General features: G+C 38.7%; 1 protein-coding gene across 6 annotated transcripts in view; it reads left to right on the top strand.

Annotated features, from left to right (window-relative positions):
• Positions 1-23,804, top strand: part of Diaph3 (diaphanous-related formin 3) — a 469,632-nt gene that overhangs the window by 149,736 nt on the left and 296,092 nt on the right. For 5 of the 6 annotated variants that reach the window (XM_063274163.1, XM_063274159.1, XM_063274162.1 and 2 more), the window contains 6 exons: positions 7,334-7,440; positions 7,718-7,836; positions 8,703-8,819; positions 12,483-12,601; positions 16,295-16,359; positions 23,673-23,777. In XM_063274163.1, coding sequence (XP_063130233.1) covers positions 7,334-7,440; positions 7,718-7,836; positions 8,703-8,819; positions 12,483-12,601; positions 16,295-16,359; positions 23,673-23,777 — 632 coding nt within the window. Of the gene's footprint in view, positions 1-7,329; positions 7,441-7,717; positions 7,837-8,702; positions 8,820-12,482; positions 12,602-16,294; positions 16,360-23,672; positions 23,778-23,804 lie in introns of all 6 variants that reach the window. The other variant, NM_001305172.1, reaches the window with a different exon arrangement.

Raw genomic sequence — 23,804 nt, 5'->3', positions numbered from 1 at the left:
TTGTTCTTGCCCTGGTACGTGGATCTTTGTTATCTTTAACCAAATCTGTCCTCTTCTGGGGCATCAGAAGGATTATTCAAGCCTGGAGAGGCTTTTTTTTTTTTTTTTTTTTTTTTTTTTTTTTTTTTTTTTTTTTTTTTTTTTTTGGTCAATCAGGACTGAATGGTTTTTAGGAAGGGATCCAAAGGGAGACTCAATATTTTTTTTTATTTTTTTATTTTGGTAGATATTTGACTTTTCTTCTGTGGATATGTTCTCTAGACTGTGTTGAGAGCTGCAACTCCCCTCTCTACCCCAGGGATGTGCCCGATGACCCCTTCATTCTGAACCTGTGTCTGGGAATTTTAAGAATTCGTTTGGCTGTTTAATGGGTGCCTTTCTCTGATAAAATCTCCCAGTAAAAGTTAGAAAGGTGCTTCTTTTTCTTCTATACATGTATTATGAGTATTTATAGGCAGATTTTTTTGAGGGGGTCTTTATTTCTGTATGTGTACATACTTGTGGACACCTGAAGTTTGATATAGTATCTTTCTTAATCTCTTTCTAGTAGATAGAGTACCTTGGTTGTGAAGATTTGATTCCTATGAAATTACAGCCGAGCTTGCTCAATCTTTGTCATTAGGCTGCAATCCAAAGAGGACTGTTGCTGAGGCAACCTGTTTCATCAGATAGCCTTTCTTACTCAAGTAAACAGTTCCAGGAAGAAGAGACCCAGACTCTAACCTAGCCCTCCACAGTTGATCAACTTTCCAATTTCCAAGCCTCTATGTGAATTACAAATATTCCCCTCCCTCCCCACAGCCCCTCAATGCCTGTAGGAAAGACAGTGCCCCTCACTCTCTGTGCTCTGATAAACTGCATTGATGGAGATTAGACACTGTTTTCTTTCCTGCCCTTGGTATCTATATTCTACATCCAAAATCTAACACTCTCCTCTTTGTTAAGGTAGGGCCTTTCTAGGTTATTCATTCCCTCTAGTCTGCTGGCCAGGTTACTCAGGGGTTCCTTATCTCTGTCTCCTTAGAGCTGGGATTGTAAGGTGCTAGATGCTGGGCATCTGACCTCTAGCCTTTATGCTTGTATGGGAAGGGCTTTATTCATTGAATCGTCTCCTCAGCCCACAATAGACTTCATAACAGATTGCATGGCATGAGCTCTCTCTATATATCCATTTGCAGACGGTGTTTGAGGAAACAAATTTCATACAGTCTTCATATTATTCCGGGACAGAGTTGAAGCTGACCAGAATGTTGTCCGTGGTTAATGTCACTGACCACTTCAGCTTCAATTGGCTGTTTGTTGTCTATAGTAAGGATTATGTGATATACTCGGTGAATCACTTTTCCTTCTAGGAAGCTTCTCAGTATAGCTAAGGTAGCCAGACTTTTTCCAGAGTTTCCTGAGGCCTCCATAAATATTTCAGTATCTCTTATGATTACATATAATGTGCCATTCAATTAATGTTTGCTTCCCACCTAGTATATTTAGTTGTGAATGTATCCTGGTACTTACAAAGTTTCATTGTCCTTAAGACCTCTCATTGGGGCCTTAAATGAAAAGGGTTGTACGGAGATACCACTGTGTAAGGACCTTCCAATGCCAGTTCCTGGAGCATCTATGAAGACAGTCCAGTGTATAATTGTTGTCTATGTGATTACCCATCTCAAGCACACATGTGTGGTGTGGTGTATGGTAGGGATCTAAGGTGTGGGAACTTGCTTTAAATGAGATTTGAAGGAGTTCCCTTTTACAAATGGGAGAAACGTTTTGGTGATGATGGCAGGTTTAGCTCTAAGAGAGGGCCATTGAGATTATAGAACTGTAGTCTTTTCACATGAGCTAGCTGTAAGCATTGACAAAAGGGGACACTGAATCTCAGGGCCTTACTTGTCCTTTGACCTGGGAGAAGACATTGTCTCTGCTCTCTAAGGCACTTTGAGGTAAGAGTTGTATAGAATAAAGCATGCCAGTGCCTCTACTGTAAATTATGCAGAATTGAGAATGCCTCCCGGGAATTGTCTTGTAATAGAAAACAAACTACTGATCCAAGCAATGCCACCTTTTCCCTTCCTTTGCCTTCATTCTCAATATTTTTAGAGTTCTTTAATGTATTTATTGTACTCTAGAGTCAATTCAAATAGAATGAAGACCTCACTACTTAGGCTTATGTGGTACAAGTCAACTTCCTCTACATTAGTTACTCAATAAAAAAAAAAAAAAACCAAACAAACAGACATACTGTTCCAAGTTTCTGAATTATGAGGGAAGAATTGTTTGGTCTGGGTAAGGGGAGAGATTGGAAACATTTCTGAGGGATGCAGAGTTAGTGTCTTTGACTCATTGTTGTGAATCTGTAGCTTTAGTTTCTGAGCTTCCTCACTTAAAACATGCTTAGCTCCTTTTATTTAACTGCCTCTGTCATTATAAAAATTGAATGCATGAACTTATACTGAAAACCGGTTGACATTGTGTCTTCTTGTGGACTACTTACTTGTTCTTTTCTAAAATAACTCAGATCGTAGAATTCATCAGACCTGCAGAAAGTGAAGCATATGTAGTCCTACCCTTAAGAGGCATATGTACCATTATTTACAGCTCTCCACCACTTGATATAAAAATATATTACTAGTAGTTTCTACAAAATGCACTGGAGAACCTGGCAGAAATTAATGATGTCTCAAGGGGAGTAAATGTTTCTAAAGTGTAAGTTTGTGTTTCATCTTTCTGTTCATGCAAATTCTAGCCCTGAGTATTGCAATTCATTTTTCTGAATTTGTGGGTAGGGCATGTGCATTTTTCAAGTTTTGGCTTGTTCTCTAACCATATCTATCATTTATTGAACATTCAATTGGGAGTATAAATAAGATTAGAGAGCTTTACTTTGATTCACATTACTGTTTTGGGGTTTATCTACATTACATAGTCTATTTAGTTTCTGAATTAATGCATATGTAGTATTTAACAAATCTTTAAAGCTTTTTATATTCTGGAGGTAGCTTCTTTATCTATAAGCATCATTTACTCATCTTAACTTGATAAATGTGAAATTTGATTGTGCACAGAGAGACAGTTGGTTTCTGCTGTAGGGTAGAGAAGATGAACGACAGTTGAAACTGTGTCTTCCAGACCTAGCTAGTGAATAGTCACAGATCTGATTGAATTCTCATTTGATTATTTTCCGGTACTTGTTTTCAGTCTGGTTTGAGCTCCTGGAGCATGTTCTTTTCACAGTGTGGTCTAGCCCCAGGTCTGTTTACCAAAACATCTACTTATATCAAGAAAGAACATGTTGACTCCGAGCTGACCTTTGTAAAGACAGCTCACTTTCCCTCTCATTAGTCTGTTTTCTAAATTCCTTCAGCATAGTTATCTCTGCTCTTGTGACCTTTGAAAAATTGGACATGCCTTGTGGATGGCTGTGTACCATCCATTGTGTTAATGTACCTTGAATTTTGTGCTTAAGCATATTTGTGCAGAAAGGTTCAGACAAAGACAAAGGTTAAATATACATAAGTTATTTATTTTTTCTCATATTGTGTGCTGAGCTGAGTGAGAGATTGTAGTAAATTGTGTACCCAACGGAATTTAGGTGGTATGTATCTATCTGTATTTGGAGAAACATTCCATCACATTCAAGGTCAGGAACCTCTTTGCGTAAGCAGTTGGCTCAGTCCCTCTGTCCTTTTAATCTCTATCTAATTCTAATAATTTCCGTTTATTCTTTGCCTTGTTCTTGGTGGATGTCATCCTTTGTATTAAGTAATTTTGAGTTGGCTGGTTTATTATATTTATTTTGTTGTGTCTGGTAATGCCTTTAGCTTGTAGCTCATGACAGTAGTGGTCGTTGTCTTGCTAGTGTAAGTTCAATTTGCCTCACTTCCTTGTGGTATGTCCTGCTGTAGCTGCACTAGAACAAATCCATTGTAGTTACTCCAAGAATGGGACTTTGGCTCTCCACTGAGCCCTCCAGGTAGTAATTGTGTTGTTAAAGACACCTTTGTTCATGAAAGAAGATCTTTTTCACAATTGGGGAAAGAATAATCAAGTAAGCTTATAGTATTTGCTTTTGAAACTTTAGAATTGAATCTTTTCTGTAACAATTAAAGATACATGTCCTTATGTAGGAATGCTTAAAAGATTAAAGAGCAGTATTTCCTGTGTATCATGAATTTGACTACTTTTGAGTCCGTTTGAATTGTATGCTCTGCTTTCTGATTGAGCATGGTATAACGGAGAAGGTAGGTGTTTGACAGTTATGTCACTCTGTCCTTCTGTAGGACAGGTTTTTGTTACATTTTGACACATTCATCATACTTCCATTCTCCTAGACTTTATGATCCTCTCTATCCCTTTTCACTTTCCTAGTGACCCTCTGCTTTTGATTTGCACAATCTACAGATTAAAACTATTCCATAAATGTCGTCTTTTCTCTATTTCATCCAAATGATCCCATTGGAGATACTGGTTTTCACGAACCACTGCATAGAAAACTTTCCTAGTACTGCATAGGAAACTCTTTTTCCAGTAGTATTGCCTATAGCCCCTATCCTTTGTGGGTGCCTCCCTTAGGCTGGTCCTGGTTTCAGTAAGAAAGTAGATGGAGCAAGCTGGTATTCTCCACTCCTTCATTGTCTGCATTAGCTTGTGCTTGCTGGTTCATGTCTCCTTTGAGTTCTTGCCTTGGCTCTATACAGTGGATTGTGACTCAGGATCTAGAAGCCAAATAAATCCTTTCTTCCCCCATATTGCCTTTGGTAATGGTATTTCACCATAGCAACACTAACTCTAATATAGGAGTACAAAAACAATTCCTGCCCCTTTTGTCATAGCTGAGTCTAACATCTACAACAGTGTCAAGTACAGAATAGGCACCAGTTAAGCTAGAAACTATGAACCAACAATATGGAGGAGATCTGTAGTTTGATGCATAAAGATAGATCCTTTATTTAAATTATGCTTTTAGGATCCTGTGAGTGACTCATTTTCTCACCTTTAAGCTCTAGTGGAAAGTAGTTTTCTCATGCCTTTGAAACAATTTCTGTAGTTTAATCAATGTTGATGGGGACCCTATTTTACATCTTCTGAATATAGACTTTGGTAAATGCATCTTATTGAAGAATGCCTTTTACCACTGGAATTTGTTTTACTCTCCTTAGTTAAGGTGAGTGACATGAGTAATTAGGTCACTACCTTTTAATGAAGTTAAGGATTTCAGGGACCTTCCTCTTGACTCATGAATTGGTGTCTCTATTAAGTAGAGTTTGCTCACACTTAATACTAGTTCCTGTTCTTCCCATATAGTAAACCTTTGCCTTTTTATACACACTGTGGTTTTCTTTGTACCTTTTTATTTATATTTGAGTATACAACTTCTTTTTATTTCTAGTTGAGTATACAACTGTAGTTCCTGAGACCTTTTCAGTGTTTCAGAGCTGACTCACATGGTCAGTGTCTTGGTTATTCTTTTACCTGTATGAAGAGACACCATGACCAAAACAACTTGTAGAAGAAAGCATTTAATTTGGGGCTTTCTTACAGTTTTGGGAGGTTTGTCCATAATCATAAGGCCAGGGAGTGTGGTGACAAGCATGCATGGCATTGGAGTAGGAGCTGAGATCGTTGCATACTGATCTGCAGGCAGTAGACAGAGCAGGGAGTCTTTTGAAACCCCACATCTCAGTCTTAGTAACACAGCTCCTCTAACAAGGCTACACCTCCTAATCCTTCTTAAGCAGTTCCATGAACTAGGGATCAAGCATTCAAACATAGGAGACTCTTGGGGACAATCTCCTACAAATCACCACAGTATAGATTCTGGACCAGTACCCACAGCTAGCCATTTAATCCATTATGGAATTATGTTGTGTTACAGTACTGTGTGTTTGTGTGGACACTATGCCAGAACTCTGTATCCTGAAGAAACTCTTTGGTCTTTCCTTTGATTATTGAGTTGTTCCTCTTTAATATAAATCAGTATGATTTGGTATAGATTTATAGTTACAGATATTTTGTGTGGTTTAGATTAATTGTAGTGTAATTGGAAGCTATGACGCAATTATTAGAACTGGAAAAGATTTTTATAAATGTAGCATAAACTTTAACTACCAACTTTTCTTTCTCAGGCAAATTGTCTTTGTGCATCCTTCCCAGAAATGATTTGGGTCATTCTCCTGCCTCATGTTTTTAATTTCATACTACTATTAACTATTGTTTGTTCCGCTTACACAGTATTTTCTACTAATTTTGTTTACTTTTACTACTTTCTTACATTTTTTATTTTTCTACAACTTTGGTAAATGAGACTGATGTAGCTTCCCTAAATATAGACAAGTATAGGAAAATTAGCAAAAATCATTCTCTTTTTTTCCTCTATCTTTTCTCCCTTGCCCCCCTCTTTTAGAGTTTCGGAAATTACATTCTATGCTTAGAAGGGAAGTAGTGTTATGTGTACCAAGTACAGAAAGGCAAGGGAGTGGAGAAACAACATTTAAAGCTGACTTTTTGACATGAACTGGTCACAGCTGAGTGAATATGTACTGGAAAGGTTGACTGTTTAAGGTTTTTTTATTTTTTTTTAAAGTATGGTTTCTTTTTCTGCTTTTTTGCTATATTTCCCATTTCTACGTAAAAAAAAATTTATGTTTTGACAGTCGAGGCATGTTGGTCAGATTTCAGTGTTTAGATATCAAATATAAAAAAGTCGCTACTATGTTTTTCAACCAGCAGGAACTGAGACCCCTGTTGGTGTCTTAATCCAAAACCAGTATTTTAAATTCACATAAACCTTGCCTTAAGGAATGGAGAAAAGACAATTTAGGGAACAGCATGAGGTCAAACATATTGATCAGTAGTCCAGTAGTTGTTGCTAGACTTGGGGTAGAGTATAGACATGGAAAAATAACATTATCAACAACAACGAATACTTCTCCAGAGAGATATCTTTTTGTTTTCTCTCTTTCTTTTATTTTTGTGATTATAATTATAACATATTCCCCTGTTCCTTCTAACTCTCTCATACCAGTCTTTGTTTGTATGTATGTGCTTAGAATGGTATTAGGCAAGAATTTCAGCTATACATGAAGTTTCTGTGAAGAGAAAAGTGGTTTTCTGCATGTCATCCTGCAATAAATGAGAATTTAGTTGAAACTATATGTTTTTTTATATATGTATGCATGTCTGAATATACAATATTTTACTTATTTACCTTGTTAGGCTTTCCTGTATGAGATATTTGTTAATTATTGGAAGGAAGCTAGATTTCCTTCCTTTTGCTCCTTTTGTTTTCAATGCTGTAAGCCCTCTCTGTGTCTCCCGTGTAATCTGTTGTAGGTAGCTTGTATGCAGCTCATAAATGCCCTTGTTACATCTCCTGATGATTTGGACTTCAGGCTTCACCTCAGAAATGAATTTATGCGTTGTGGATTGAAAGAGATATTGCCAGTAAGTGCCCTGCAGTCTCCTCATTAATATTTAAATTAGAAGTGTACTTGAGTGGGGGAAATTTAGATAAATTACTCTCAAGAATAATTTATCTGCGGGAAAAGACTTGAGTATAAAAATCTAGTTTTGAAATATAGATGATGAGATTTAAGTATTAACACTATAAGTTTTTGAATTCTGCCAGTCAGGCTTGAATGGTTGGTTTATTGTTTATGTTATTGACAATTTACTCATATTGAAAACATAATCCATGCTAATTTTTATCTAATTTCTATAGAACTTAAAGGGTATTAAGAATGATGGCCTGGATATACAACTTAAAGTCTTTGATGAGCACAAAGAAGAAGATTTGAGTGAGTTCTCCCATCGCTTTGAAGATATCAGAGCTGAATTTGAATATCCTTTTCACTGAGTCCTAGTCAATAGTATGTAAAATTACTCTTTCAGCTGTAATAATGAACTTTCACCCTTCACAATCAATTCTGCTAAAAAAAAAAAAAAATACAGTGAGCGCATAGCCACAGCTGGTTGGGAACACCCACCATGTTCTAATGGTGTCCTGAGCAAAAAAGCAAGTGCTATGAAACATTTTAGTCATTCTATATAAACATGAAATAAAATGTGTATATATTATAAAAGTGTCACTATTTTAGTAGCTTAAGTTTATTGTTTTGTCTGTGTATTTGTGGACAGGAAGGGTATAATTAATGATTATAGTTAGTGATTCCCTTGGACTGGATTGTTACATTATATGTACAGTCTGTTGTCCATATGGCTGTTGCCTTCCTTTTTCGTAGTATTGGATTTGAGATAAACTCCACCTGTTAAACCATCTTTTCTCCACAATGGATTCAACACCTTGAGATCCTCATGTAAACTGTTGGGTGGTCACGTATCTGGACTGTTTCTGAGACACCAGAATCCTATTTTCTACCATGGCTTCTCACTGATGCACTTGCTTTTTTGCTCAGGACACCATTAGAACATGGTGGGTGTTCCCAACCAGCTGTGGCTATGCGCTCACTGTATTTTTTTTTTTTTTTTTTTTTTTTAGCAGAATTGATTGTGAAGGGTGAAAGTTTCATGTCAAATTGCCATCTCTGGTGTCTCTATGCTCCATTCCTAGATAGCCCTTTAAAAAGAACCATTACTAGACAGTGGTTTGCACACAAGTCTTCCAAGCCTTCGTAAAGCACACAGTGTGTTACATTAGCTGTTTGGTATAGGGTTTGAATAAACTCTATGGTCCTTAATCAGCTCACTGAAGCATCTGATGTTTACAGCGTGGTATGGGACACAGTTAAGGAAACTAGAGCAGAGGGACATTTTGTTTCTATTCTTCAGCATCTTCTGCTCATTCGAAATGATCGTTTTATAAGGTAAGGGGAAAAATACTTCCTAATGTTTAACTGATCAAACTATTACATGTGACGTTCACCCAATACTTTATTCAGATAAGCAAGTTATTTTTATTCCTTTTATGATAGTGATCTGCAGACTATGTTGGTTCCTTCAGGTATGAATTTACTTAGCTGTGGTTACAATGCTATTACTCTTGCTTTCTAAACTCCAGAAATTTCACTCTTGTCCCCTCTCCCATGAATGAAGCTGCAATCATGTTTACTGTTGCTCTTTCTCGTTGAGCACAGTGAGGCAGTCATGTTGGTGAGACTTTCTGGGTGTAAATTCTGATGTTACTGGGAGATATAATTTCCCAGCATTCTTTCTGATCCTCTGGCACTTAAAGTCTTTCAGCTCCATCTTCCACAATTATCCTTGAACCTTAGGTAGGGGAGTGTTTTGTAGATCTAGTAGGTAAAATGCAGAATGATCAGGTTATAATTAGAAGTCTGCTTGTGGGTCTGTATATTTGTCTGTCTCTATGAGTGTCTGTGTGTGCACATATATTTACATATACATACATTCCTGTAAAATAATTAAAGACCATGTATTTTAAGGAGAGAAAGAAGGGCTATATTGCAGGGGTTGGACAGATGAAAAGGAACGGAGAAATTATGTAATTGTAATCTATAATAAATGAAAAAAGTTAAAACCATTAACAGCTTATTAATTTATTATCATGTGTAATATTTTGTGGTTGTTTCATAATCACCAGAGAATGCTATTGATAGATTTGTTTTTATAAGTTGTAGACAGAGTATTAACAATTGCTTTTAGTAGTATTTAAATAGTCTGAATCTATCTTATTAATATTTGGGTGTTTAATATTTTTAATCTATCAAGAAAATGATACAAATGCCTTTTCAAACTTGATTGTATCTTGGCTCTCTGAGCTTAACAAATTGTTCTTTGTTTATTTCACATATAAGGTAATGCAGTTAGTACCCAAGAGATTATACTATAATGATCAAATACGGTTATGTAAGGAAAACTGGAGTTGAATTTGTGGCACAGTGTCCAGTAAAGAGTCCTCGTATCAGTTCCTACTTTTATTAGTTATGAGTTTCAACTGTTAAGTCTTCAAGTATAAAATCATTATGATTCCAATTTAGCTTTGCAGAAATTTTATTTGTAGATGATGGGGGGGATAGTTAGTCTTCTCAAAGGTAATTCATACAGGATTTATAGGACAGCCTTATTTAGATAGCATGCCCATGGCTGATACTGGAGAGTTTAACTCAATGTTATTTACTTCATCTTACGACCCAGAAGAATGACAATGAAACTGTACGTTTTTTGTAGTTGCTGTACTTTACTCATCACATTTTTATTGAAATTGCCATTCCTGCAAATATTCTCAACTTGACCAGCAACCTGCTTTGTTTTTTAATGTGCTATATTTTGGAACTTTGTTTAAAAAAGGAGACTAAATAGTTAAGCACTAATAAATGCTACCTGACCCTACTAACTGATTAAATTGAAAACAATAGGGTAGCCTGTTAATAACCGTGTTGTGTTTCTACTCTAAATTTATGTGAAAATGACATGAAACATCTGCCTTTCTTGATATCACATGGCTGGCTCTGTCAACCTCTGGTTGGTTAATGATGCTCGAGCCCCCATGAATTCAGGGTTATTGTTACTGTGTTTAGCTGAAGCAATTTTATTCAGCATTATAAATGGTTCATTAGGTGTAAGTTTTTAGTACACAGATAGTACTACTCCTATATGGTTCATTGGGAAGAAAGCTGAAAGGGCCATCACATATGAAGAATATGGTTTGGAGAAAAAATAAAAAGCTGCTTATAAATCACCAAGAAAGGAAATCGATTCACAAGTGATGGGGGATGTAGGGATCCTTATTATAAACCACCCTGCTGCTTGAATTGCCTTTGCACACAAAATTTATTATTTATTGTTTATTTTTTGTATTTTCTTTACATTGCCTTAAGTTAAGGAGATATTCCTAAGTTGTTAGGAATGAAGATAGATTGAATTGTTTTTTCTTCATTTATTTATTCACTTTACAGCCCGATCACAGCTCTCTCCTTCCTCTCCTCCCAGTCCCTGCCTCAATCCTTCTCCCCCATACATCCATTCCTTTTTCCGCAGAGAAGAGGAGGTTACCAACCCACCCTGGTATATCAGTACAGCAGGACTAAGGGCATCCTATCCCACTGAGACCATGTAAAGCAGTACGACTGTGTTAAATGGACCCAAAGGCAGGCAATAGAGTCAGAGACTGTGTGTGCTGTAATGTTAGGGGACCCACCTGAGGAATGATCTGCTTGTCTGGTACATCTGTGCAAGGGCGAAGGTCCAGCCATGTATGCTATTGGTTGGTGGTCCAGCTTTTGTGAGCCCCGTGGGCCGAGGTTGGTTGAGTCTGTCGGTAGATGGTCTTGTGGTGTTCCTGCCCCATCCAGCTCTTCCAGCTCCTTCCCCCACTCTTCAGTACACCCTCCAGCTCTGTCTATTGTTTGGCTTTGAGTCTCTGCATCTGTTTCCCAAATGGATTGAATTGTATAGACAGCACATTCATTATTTTTGGAGTTTTTAGTTAAACTTTGATCTTTGTATACTGATATTATATTAAATTTTCTAGTCTTCCTTGAATAAGATATATTTATTAATTTGGTTGCATATTCTTTAGAGTTGTCAATTCTGAATTTCTTTCCATAACATGATATTAAGAAGTTCCAGTGAAATTCTTAGAGAAGATTTTTGATGGGTTGGTTTACACTAAGAAGATGAATTCCTGGTGGCCATTCAGTAGCTGTACTCGCTGTACTCTGAGGGTGGCTTTAAGCAGTCTCACTTTTTTTTTTTTTTTTTTTTTGTTGTTGTTGTTGTTGAAGGTAGCTTGCTTTGCTTGCCTGCCTGCCTGCCTCCCTCCCTCACTCCCTCCCTCCCCCCACTTCTCTCTCTCCCTCTCCCTGTCCCTCTCCCTCTCTCCCTCTCCCTCTCCCTCTCCCTGTCCCTCTCCCTCTCCCTCTCCCTGTCCCTCTCCCTCTCCTCTCTCCCTCTCCCTCTCCCTCTCCCTCTCCCTCTCCCTCTCCCTCTCCCTCTCCCTCTCCCTCTCCCTCTCCCTCTCCCTCTCCCTCTCCCTCTCCCTCTCCCTCTCCCCGCTAGATTTTATTCTCTTCCTGGTCCATCCCCCAAGGGTTCCACATCCCATTACCACCTTTCCCCTTCCTGGTCTCCACAAGGATCTCCCCACCCCACCCACCCCACCAGACCTTCTGGGGGCTTCCAGTCTCTTGAGGATTAGACCATCTTCTCTGACTGAATCCAGACCCAGGAGTCCTCTACTGTATATGTGTTGGAGGCCTCATCTCAGCTGGTTTATGCTGCCTGGTTGGTGATCCAGAGTGTATCTTTTTTTAAAAATGAAGATCATTTTTATTGATTTTATAAGAAAATACCCTCAGTGGACAGTGTACTTCCTGACATGTCATTAAAAATATCTCATGGTTTTCTAAGAAAGATGAGTTTCCCATGCTGTTTTTATGCCACCTCTTGAATTGGGCTGAATATAATTTCAATTTGAAGTCAGACTTATATCAAGAATATTCTTTTAATATAAAATTCTGCTCTTTGAGTGTATTTATTGAGTATATATTTGCTCTCTTTGGTTTTAGACAGCAGTACTTCAAGTTAATTGACGAGTGCGTGTCACAGATTGTATTGCATAGAGATGGAATAGACCCCGACTTCACATACAGAAAAAGACTAGATTTGGACTTAAGTCAGTTTGTAGGTGAGTATTTCTTTGTTTAAATAGAACAACCTCGAGTCTGGTCCCATGGGTTAGCTGTAAGGTATTGGTTTTCTTCATTTGACCGGAGATCTCCTGGGAACTCTTGACCCTTGATTATGAATTCTCTAATGTCAAAGCTATATTGTTAACGTCATACAAACTGTTGTGTGTTGGGATCTACAACTGATGATTCCAAACCATAGTTTATAAAATAGGTTATCACAATGTTGGCACCGAACTCTAGTGATAGTCATTGTATACTTTTCTTTCAGCACACTGGAACAGGGAATTTGAGAATTTTTGACTAATATTAATTTATTGAATATTCATACGCCCTTTTAAAATTCTGTGGTATACAATGGGATATGTGCATTTCAGAGCACATTGAGAAAATGGACATTATTATTTGATTTATAAGCAGAACTTGCCTTTTGTTTTTGGCCATTTCTCTGTGGTGTAGAGTATATGTTTGTGTATGCACTGCTTTGGATAGGGAGAAATGCATGTAGGTTCTTGCTGAAACCTGAACTTGCATTTTGGGGCCAGCTGGCAGTCACCGAGCCTAGGCAAGCTTTTTTGTCTTTATTCTCCTGCTTGTTGCCATTGCATACGTGTATGGGAAGCTTTTATGTGAGTTTGAGGACCCAAACTCTTGTATAATGGTTTCATAGCAGCTGTTCCTACACAGATCTCTCCAGCTCTCTTCCTGTCGTGTGAATGAAACTCCTGTGTAGCCCACTTTTAGAATTTATTTAATTTTCTTTCCTGTGTATGGATGTTTTGTGCAAATGTATATTTGTGTGTCTCATGCTTGCCTGGGGCTTGCAGAGGAAGGAAGCGGGCATTCGATCTGCAAGTAGAGTTATGACAAAGTGGATCTGTGTACACACAGGCGCATACACCACACAGTGTACATGCACAGGCGCATACACCACACAGTGTACACACGCAGGCGCATACACCACACAGTGTACACACACAGGCGCATACACCACACAGTGTACACACAGGCGCATACACCACACAGTGTACATGCAGGCGCATACACCACACAGTGTACACACACAGGCGCATACACCACACAGTGTACACACAGGCGCATACACCACACAGTGTACACATACAGGCGCATACACCACACAGTGTACACATACAGGCGCATACACCACACAGTGTACACACAGGCGCATACACCACACAGTGTTCACACGCAGGCGCATACACCACACAGTGTATACATGCTGGTGCATACACCACACAGTGTACACATACAGGCGCATACACCACACAGTGTACACACGCTGGCGCATACACCACACAGTGTACACATGCTGGTGCATACACCACACAGTGTACACATACAGGCGCATACACCACACAGTGTACACACGCTGGCACATACACCACAGTCATTCACTTCCCTATTTGAGTCCTTTGTTGAGTGTTGTAACTCAGGAGCCACCCCCATAGATTCCCAATGCACACAGATTAAGAGACAAAATGAAATAACGCCGTTATTTCAGAGAAAATGACCAACAGAAATTCTTGCAAATACAGAAGTCTAGACTATTTACATGAGAACTTGAGTTTTGAATGCTTGTGTGAGCTGTTAGGTTGATAGTAGCTTCTCAGTACCAAATCATTTCCTTCCTTCCAAGGTCATCGAGGGCATTAGCCTATGTGATTCGTTCAATAATGTATATAGACATATGTCAGTATTTGAAGCTGCGCAGTGCTCAGCAAACCGCAGTATTCCTAATGATCAGTGCTGGCTGATGCAGAGTTAGCATAGACAACAAGATTCTCTTAAGGTACCACCTCATTCATGGCCCTTAAGGTTACAACTCTTCCAAAACTTCATTTATGTATAATTCCACAGATTATCTTCTTAAACAGCAGCGTTTACTAAATGTTCGTACTACCCAATGAAAAGTAATCAGTGATCCAAAAGGCTTGTAAAACATGCCAGCCCTTTGAACCTGGATCTCTGCCAAGGGCATTGGAGGTTGGTCAGGAAGTAAGGAACTCCTTAGTGGCACTTAGAAGCAAAGTTTTTGCTTTTTTTGTAGATTTCAAGTTGAAGTTGCCGAGGTCTAGGAGGTGAACTAATGTATGTTGGCATTTTGTAGTAAGAATGAAGGGACATTGCATAGCAAGTGAGAACCATCCACCTCCCCATTTTTATAGGTAGTCAATTTTTTTTTTTTTAAACTTGAGTGTTTCTTATTTACATTTCGAGTGTTATTCCCTTTCCCGGTTTCCAGGCAAACATCCCCCTAATCCCTCCCCCTCCCCTTCTTTATGGGTGTTCCCCTCCCCATCCTCCCCCCATTGCCGCCCTCCCCCCAACAATCACGTTCACTGGGGGTTCAGTCTTAGCAGGACCAAGGGCTTCCCCTTCCACTGGTGATCTTACTAGAATATTCATTGCTACCTATGAGGTCAGAGTCCAGGGTCAGTCCATGTATAGTCCTTAGGTAGTGGCTTAATCCCTGGAAGCTCTGGTTGCTTGGCATTGTTGTTCATAAGGGGTCTCGAGCCCCTTCAAGCTCTTCCAGTTCTTTCTCTGATTCCTTCAACGGGGGTCCTATTCTCAGTTCAGTGGTTTGCTTCTGGCATTCGCCTCTGTGTTTGCTGTATTCTGGCTGTGTCTCTCAGGAGCGATCTACATCCGGCTCCTGTCGGCCTGCACTTCTTTGCTTCATCCATCTTGTCTAATTGGATGGCTGTATATGTATAGGGATGTGGTAGTCAATTTTTTAATAATATGGTAAAATTATTAGAACTAGATGGGTGAGATTTGTTTTAATCTTTTATAGTTGGAAATTACCTAAAATGCCTTAAATTGTGTAACATTTAGTTTTAAATAAAATAGCCAACAAAGTAGTGCAAAATATAATTTATAAGTTGTTTTTATGTAATAGAACTGATATTTTGTTTTCTCTATTACTATACTATTGTTTCCTTAAACTCATTAGTGTATTGGTTTTATTAAAAGAAACACAAAGTACATTATGATAAATAAGCAAAAAATTTGTCATACCTAGCATTCGACAGCTGAATGTATATAGTAACTTAGTCCATTATTGTTGTGCATTGATTTTATTTCCAGTGCCTATGAACATAGTGACAATTAAATGAGTAGTCTAAATGTAAAGTTCCGTAGACTAGATTTGTCAGATGAAAGGAAACCCAGTTAACTCTTTACTAATTATTCATCGGTAAAGCATATATGTCCGTTATTCTATAGGACGGTTGGTTTACCTATGCAAGCTCTAATGTTCCGCCTTCTGGATTACATATCTGTTATGATTTCTCATTGAATTTCTATATGATCACTCTGGTAGGGAAAAGAAATGCTTGCCAGTTGCTTCATCTCCCCTAACTTTGTTTCACACTGCTGCTTATTTTCTTGGTTGATGATGTGTTGCCATTTCTGCTTTCCAAATCCACATTGGAATGGAAATCTTTCCGTGTTGTATCTTCCCAGTGAACCGTCTCCTCTTCCCTCACAGAAGGTTCAACAGGAGTTACCCAGCGTCACACCTTAGGGAGCCTTTTTGTAACTTTGTGCTATGTTCCTCCACTTTACTTCCCTTATTATTGATTACGTTTTCTGTGATTTCTTTTCTTCATAAAATCATCAATAGTTTGCATAAAGCTTCAATTTAATTTTTGTTACTTTCATTTTAGATGTTTGCATAGATCAGGCAAAACTAGAAGAGTGGGAAGAGAAAGCATCAGAACATTGCAAGAAAGTAAGTAACTGCTTCACTCTGCCGGCTGGGGTTGGAGCTGCTGCTGGGCGCTGCCTCTTCCGAGTGTTTGTTACTGCAGCTGATCTCATGTCCTGCGAGCATGTGAAAGCGCCTTGCTCCATGGAGTACTAGCTAGAGCGTTTGTTATTGGAAATGTGTTCCACCTCTCCACTTCCTTTTCTGGCTTTATGAGATGCCACGCCATCACGTGTTTAAACCTGAATATATGTTGTATTAGCTATTCTTCCAGAGTAAGCCTGGGACTTTTATTTCCTTTCTTCATACTGTACACCGTGAACAATTTCTGGATTTATAAGCAATCCAAGAAATACTTCTTATATTTTTGGTTGTGACCCTATCCTTTAATGACTGACCATCTCTCCAGCTCAGGAAATACTTCTTGAATGAATGAATGATTAGAGAGAGGAAAGGTGGGAGATTTTTATATATATATAAATTAAAAACTATTTTAAGTAGCCTTGTGTGATCCTAGAGGCAGGCAGAGCCAGATGTACATAGTGTGTTCCATGACAACCAGGGAACCAGGGCAACACAGAGAGATACTGTCTCAGTTGTTTTTTGTTTGGTTTGGTTTTTTTTTTTTTTTTTTTTTTTTTAAGTAAAAAAAGAAACTACAGAGTACCCCCAGCTTCAGTTGCTTCAGCCTAGCAATTTTTCTGACTCTACCCATATTTGCTTTTTGTTGGTGTAGTATTTTGCCCCCTTTTTACTGACTTAGATCTCTTTTAGATAGTTTCTTGGTTTGATGATTGACATTTGAAGTAGTCATTCAGAATTGAATTCTTGGATGTAGCTTCTCATGTTGATGAAATAACTATGCTGCCATATAATTAAACCGTATAGGCATTTCCTTATAAGACTTTTATGTTAGGCACTATCCATGAACTATACATTGTTAATGGAGGAGGACCTAAGAGTGCCTGAAAAGAGTCCTCTTTTCTTATAAACTTGATGATTACATATAACTTGCAAATAGAAATTCTTTCAGGTTTGATGAACTTCTGTCAAATTTTATGTCTGAAATTTTGATGCCCTAGGGAATGGAATCAACCAAACCCTTCTAGACCATTGGCCGTATGCCAGGTGTCCTAGTTAAATTTGTCTTGCTTTGGTAAAATACTGACCAAAACCAATGTGGACACATAGGGGCTCATTTTGCTTATATGTTAACATTTTTCAGAGGGAAGTTATCCAGGAGCCCAGTGCAGGAACTGTAGTAGAGACCATGGTGGGAGGGGGGACACTGCCTATTGGCTTTCTTCTCAGTGGTCTCAGTCTGCTTTCTTATAACCCAGAATCACCTGAACAGGGGTGATACTACCACAGGGAGCTGGACCCTCCTACCTGAACCATCACTTTAGAAAATAACCCACAGACATGCCCACAGGACATGGACAGTATTTCCCAGTTAAAAATATCTCTTTCTTGAGGACTCTTGTTTATGTCAAGTTGACCAAACTCAGTCAGCACACCAGGGTTACAGCTTTGAATTTGATGTTGCCACTGCCTAGAAGATTTGGTTTGGCACAAAAATGATTAATTATTTAAACATCCAAATGGTCATAAAATGGTTTATAGCTCTTAGATACAGTGTGACTGTTCTCTCAGCCAACATTGTATTCAAAGCTTAGTGACTACCTGCACTTTTCAGGCATGTAGTACTGAATTTCAAGTATTAGACACAGATACATCAGGAATATTAGACACTGCATTTATGTGTTGTGGCTGTGTAGAGAATATCAATAGAGCTGAATACGGAGTACTCAACACATTTTCTTAAATAGCAAGCTTTACATGTCAATAAAAGACCTTGTTCAAGGTTAGCTGCCTTTTTAAAGCCAGAAGTTGTATGCCTTATGTGTATTCAGAAAATACTCTGGCTCCATAAAAGATTTCTAGTGCCATACCATCTTGTATGTATCAGCAGAAACTTGGCTCCGATAGCATTGTGAGGACACATGTAAACACTTTGCTTTAGGCAGGAAGCTATCACAGTTCCTAGTACGTTTGTTATTTAGGTGCATACATTTGACAAATGAGGAGGTGAGATGTCAGAACGTGTATGGAGGGTATTGCATTATCAACCTTCCTGTACACAGGCACCAACACATTTACCCCAGGCAGGGAAATTAAGCAGAAACAACCCTCACTGTGTTTCTTGACATTCCGGAGTGGAATTTTGTTAGTATAATACTGCTCCAGCTAGTTTCTTTTTTACCTTCTTTCTTTTCTGGGGATGGTGTTGGGGACAAGAGCACTTTCCTACCAGTTTCCCTAAGGTCTACTTTAAGAGACACTGGTTTATCCTCAAGGCTACTGGGATTTGATCGGAGATATTATAAAAATGTCAAGCAAGCTTTATAATTTACCTGATTCCTTTGTAAGTGAGGAAATGGGCATTTATCTCTTTAATAAAAAATGTTGATATTATTAGTATCACCAAGTCATTTAATAAGTTTTATAGACTATACTCATTATAATCTACTTCATTTTTTCTATTGTCCCCAAGTAAATCCATTCTGTCTGCATTTTATATTCCAAAATTCTTATTGTCAGAAAGCCTCCTTATTCTGATAAGTTTGCTTGCTTGTTCAGTGTTGCTTACATTTTTCTTTTAATGAAATTTGTTTTCATTGTAAAAATGAGAAAGGAGTTTGGATGCTGAGAAATTCAATCAATGATACTGATGTAGTCATTTAACTTTTGGATTTGGCAGGAATTGGCTCATCACTTAATAAATATTTCCTGAATTTAATTATACATTTAAGGCAGTGAAAAGTAAGCTAGAGGTTTTTCACTTTTGTGAGCTTACGAGTTGAGTGTTGTTAAGGTGGATAACATTACACATTAGTACATTCATAACATACACATTAGAGCATTCATATGGCCATATGGTGATTCGTATGTATTGGTTTGTCAGCCTGCAGAAGAGTTCTCACTTAGCCTTGGGTAACTAGGCAAGAATTAATGAAGCTAATGATGCCCGTTAACTCTGAGGAATCAATGTACAGTATCTGAGTATCCAAAGAAGCAGGTACATTTATGAATGTCTATTGAATTTCTGACTGATACCTCAAGCTTAACATGAAGTTTGGATGTGCTGTAACTACGTAGACTCAGGTCTAAGTGGTTTGGCTGCAGGCATATAACCCTGGCAGTTGGGAAGCTCTGGGAGGGCATTTAGTTTAGTAAACACTAGGCATGCTTAAGTCTTTGACACCTTTGAATCGTTGCTTGCTGTATACAGTGCTTTCCTGACTGCCTTGGCCATGAAGTGCTATAGCCGTGGGTTTCACTTCATCGTAGTTCCTGTTCTGTGCCTTTTGCACTTGAATCTCTGAAGTTCTGAGCTGAATATACCTCTTCTTTCATAAGTAGACTTTGTCCAGTAATTAATGTTAATTAAAGCCAACACATTTTCTCTAGTAATACATTTTCTCTTTGCGCTTGGTATTCTTAACTTCCTTGCTATATTATCTATCATAGGTTTCTAGTCTAAAAACAACAACAAAATACTTGTCCTTATCTTAAATATATAGTGCTTCCTAATTTCTCCTTTTAATTTCATTTCTTCTTAAAATGTTCATTTCTTTGAGATCTGGTTTCTTGGTGTACCTCTGGCTGCCCTGGAAATTGCTGTTTAGACTAAGCTGGGCTCAAATTAGAGCTCCACCTTCTTCCTCCTCGTGAATTTAAAAGCATGCACTGTCATTGCTTGGTTTAAATTTCCTATACTCAGTTACAAGGCCTTTTGAATTTCTATCCTTATTGACTTCTGGTATTCTCTCCTTTACCTCATCCTTGCGTTGACAACTGCAGTGGACTCAAAGCTAATTTCTGTGCCTAGTAATTCTTTTTCTCTCAATAATTCACACAGCTGCTGCTTGGGTTTTTCGAAGTGGCAACTTTGCATATTACTTTCTTAGCATGCTTTCCTTCAGAACTCTCAGCAGATTGTACACCATTTAATGGCTTACTCTTGAAATTTTATTGCTCTCTCAAGTTCCTAAAATCTGAGGTGTGGCCTCTTTTCTCCATGACTCCGTCACTTAGTGATGTGATTGTCTTTCCTGTAGTCTGTTTTTATTGGTGGCAGGCTTTATGTACCCAGGGTTGTTAGTTTGCTTCTGAATAACAGTGTTGCTGACAAGAAGGACTGTCCATGATCTGTCCCCCTCTCTCCACCCTGCTCTCTATCTCTCTATCTCTACCTCTCCCCACAACCTACCACTTTTGAGGGACATACTGGAGCCATACCGTGACATATTTATTCTGCAATGGAAACTAGGTAGACTGATGACCAGTCAGGAAAGTGTCTCCACAGATATGTCCACCAGTCCATCTGATAGCAGCAATTCTCCATTCTATCTTCCATGGAGACTCTAGTTCATGTCAAGTCGACCAAAATAAACTAGCACAATACGCAGAAAATGTGCTTGACCAGGCTGAGCGTGCACTTCGTTTTAAAACTTTCAACTTGAAAAAAACTGTAAATAAATAGTAATGGTTCTGAACTTCATGCACTGCATTTTAATCGTACTCCTGTCTCTCCTCTAATTCTATATCCCTATCTACTCACCTTTCTCTTTGGTTAGTTTTCTAACAGAGGATGTGTTTGGTGGAGTCTTCACAGTATACTGGTCATCGTGCTTGTGTGTTTTGGGAGAAGTGAAGGAATTCGCACAATTTCTATTTTTTATTATTTTACAAATTAATTCTTTTCAGAATATACTTTTTTATTTGCCTGTTTTAAAACATTTAAAAATTTTCGTTCAGTTATTCATGTCCCTATGGGCCACGACACGCATGTGTGGGTCAGAGGACAGCTGTTGGATGTCCTTTCTCTCTAGCCACCAAACTCTGGCCTGGCAGCAAGGTCCACTACTCACTGGCCTGCCCTTGTAGTCCTCCCTCCCTCCCTCCCTCCCTCCCTCCCTCCCTCCCTCCCTCCCTCCCTCCCTCCCTCCCTCCCTTTTCTGTGTTATCCTTACAGTGACACTGGGTATGAAATGTAGATTTGTAGTCTGCAATTTATCTTTCTCACTTAGAAGTAGAAATGACAATAACTTTTTTAACTCAAGGAGTTTGGTTATGGAACCTAAAGGTGCTTTTGTCCTTCAGAGACTGCAGAGCTGAGCTGCCATGCAGATGCGGGTGCATGCGGCTGTGCATCATCTCGCTCTGTTCCTGGGAACCTACACTGCTCTAAAGTTTTATTGAAACATCGATAATAATTATTAAAACATTCATTATTGGAACGTGTTATGATTTCACCTGAGTAACTCAGGTTGTGAAAACAGAAACTGTGCTTTTTTTTTTAAATCTCAGAATCTTTATTACCTTCCCATGTTATAGGGACAATAAGAACTCCATTGTAAACAAAATAGAGGTTACAGCCTTTGTCAAGCTTAGAGGCTGTATTAGCTAACTTTGCATGTCAACTTGACCCACACTTGAGTATCTTTAGTCACCAGATGTAATTGTCATCTCGGAGGCTTGCTAAATAAACTCACTCTTTCCAGTTCTTTCTGAACTCAGGCTGGCTGGTTTCAGCTCTTCTGGCTCAAACTCCTTTCCAAACTGACGGATTCAGTCTTGCTTGTCTCAGCTTCTGACTGAATTGCTCTGCTTGGTCTCAAACTGACTCTGGAAATCTGTTCTAATTTTCTGGCTCATTCTGTCTTCACCTGCAACCTGCCTCTGTAAAACTGTCCTGGTAACCTGCCTCATCTCTCCCTGTCTCTGTGCTACTCTCTTGAATGTCACCTATTTCCCCCACTCTCATGAGAGCTTGGTGTCCCATCTTTGACTCATTCTGTCAAACCTTTCTCTGATTTTTCATTTTCTCTGCCCCTTAATTAGATGTCATTTTCCAACACAGCTACATCCTTTTTACAAACTAACTGTACCTTCATTGTTTGGGATGAAACTGTACTAAGGGTATGTTGGTTCCAGCCAGAGGTATTAGATGTGTGTGGTAGGTCTGCATGCCAGCAGCGTCATACAGACCTAACTATTCAGGTATGATCCTTTGGTAGAACAGCCACGTTACTGGATGAAAATTCCTGTACAAGAATCATCAGAGAGGAAGGAGCTTCAGTTGAGGAAATGCCTCCATGAAATCCTGTTGTAAGGCATTTTTGAAATTAGTGATCACTGGGATGGGTCCAAGCCCATGGTGAGTGTTGCCATCCCTGGGCAGGTGGTCCTGGTTTCCAGAAGAAAGGAGCAGAAGCAAGCTATGAGAAGCAAGCCACTAACAGCTCCCTCTGTGGCCTCTGCATCAGCTCCTGCCCCAGGATCATGTCCCGAATTCCTGTCCTGACTTCCATTAATGATGCACAGCATTGAGGAAGTGTGAACTGAATAAATCCTTCCCTTCCCAGCTTGGATTTTGGTCATGGAGTATTGTCGCAGCAATAGAAGCCCTAACTCAGACAGAGGTCTATACCACTGTGGTCCCTGTTGTGCTGAACAATATGCAGTCTAGGGGCACAAAGAACTTGCATCTTTTTGTGTTTTTTTTTCTTTGAAAAAGTGCCACATACTTGTTCTTGATTATGAGACAATGCTCTATTTAAATTCAGTTCCCTCAGGATAGGTTTTGAATCTTGATGATGGCAAAGTGAAACTATTTGAATACAAGATAGGAGCCTGTGATGAGTGGCTATATAAATTGGAAAACTCATCGGAACACCAGATTTTATTATTTGCCTTCCTCCCAGAAGGTATTGCACCAGGGACTTTGAAAAACTAATTTATCATTAATCTCTGTAAGATAACAGGAGTTAAGCTATAAGGAAAACAAACCAAACAGTTAATGTGTTTATAGATTGAAGTTACGAACCACTAAAACTACGAAAAGGGAATAGTTTTAAATCATACTGATGGACCTCGGAAACCTTTCCAGTGTCAGGTTTTGCAGGTGGAGGGTGGCAGCAAAGGCAATACAATACTTTGCTTTCTGTAGCTTTATTCAAAGTCGCCATGATATTTACGGACTTTTAGAAAAATGCCAGGGTTGTAGATAACTGTGGGCCTGTGAGCTCTGTTGGGAATAGAAGGTCATGGTCTTCCACTTCAGGTTTTGTCTCTTCCCTTCTGAATAAATGATTTTTCAGGGACCTGGAGAGACTTAGAGAAAGGCTTGTGGGTGACTTGTCGGGAATATGCCACTCCTTTTATGAAACCGATTCAGAAGTGTTTTATTGACAGATCATTAGAGCCATATTTTTATAAGAAGAATAATGCTGTTTTATTTCTGTCTTTCCCTCTCTTTTATTCCTTTTCAGTTTGAAAAAGAGTGTACTGACCACCAAGAAACCCAGGCTCAATTGCAGAAAAAAGAGGCAAAGATTAATGAGCTTCAAGCAGAGTTGCAAGCTTTTAAATCCCAGGTAAAATACCATCTCGATTGAATTTGA

The sequence above is a fragment of the Rattus norvegicus genome, chromosome 15 (genome assembly GCF_036323735.1).
Source record: "Rattus norvegicus strain BN/NHsdMcwi chromosome 15, GRCr8, whole genome shotgun sequence".
NCBI lineage: Eukaryota > Metazoa > Chordata > Mammalia > Rodentia > Muridae > Rattus > Rattus norvegicus.
Note: the sequence above shows the minus strand (reverse complement) of the source record. Positions and strands in the feature narration are given on the sequence as shown.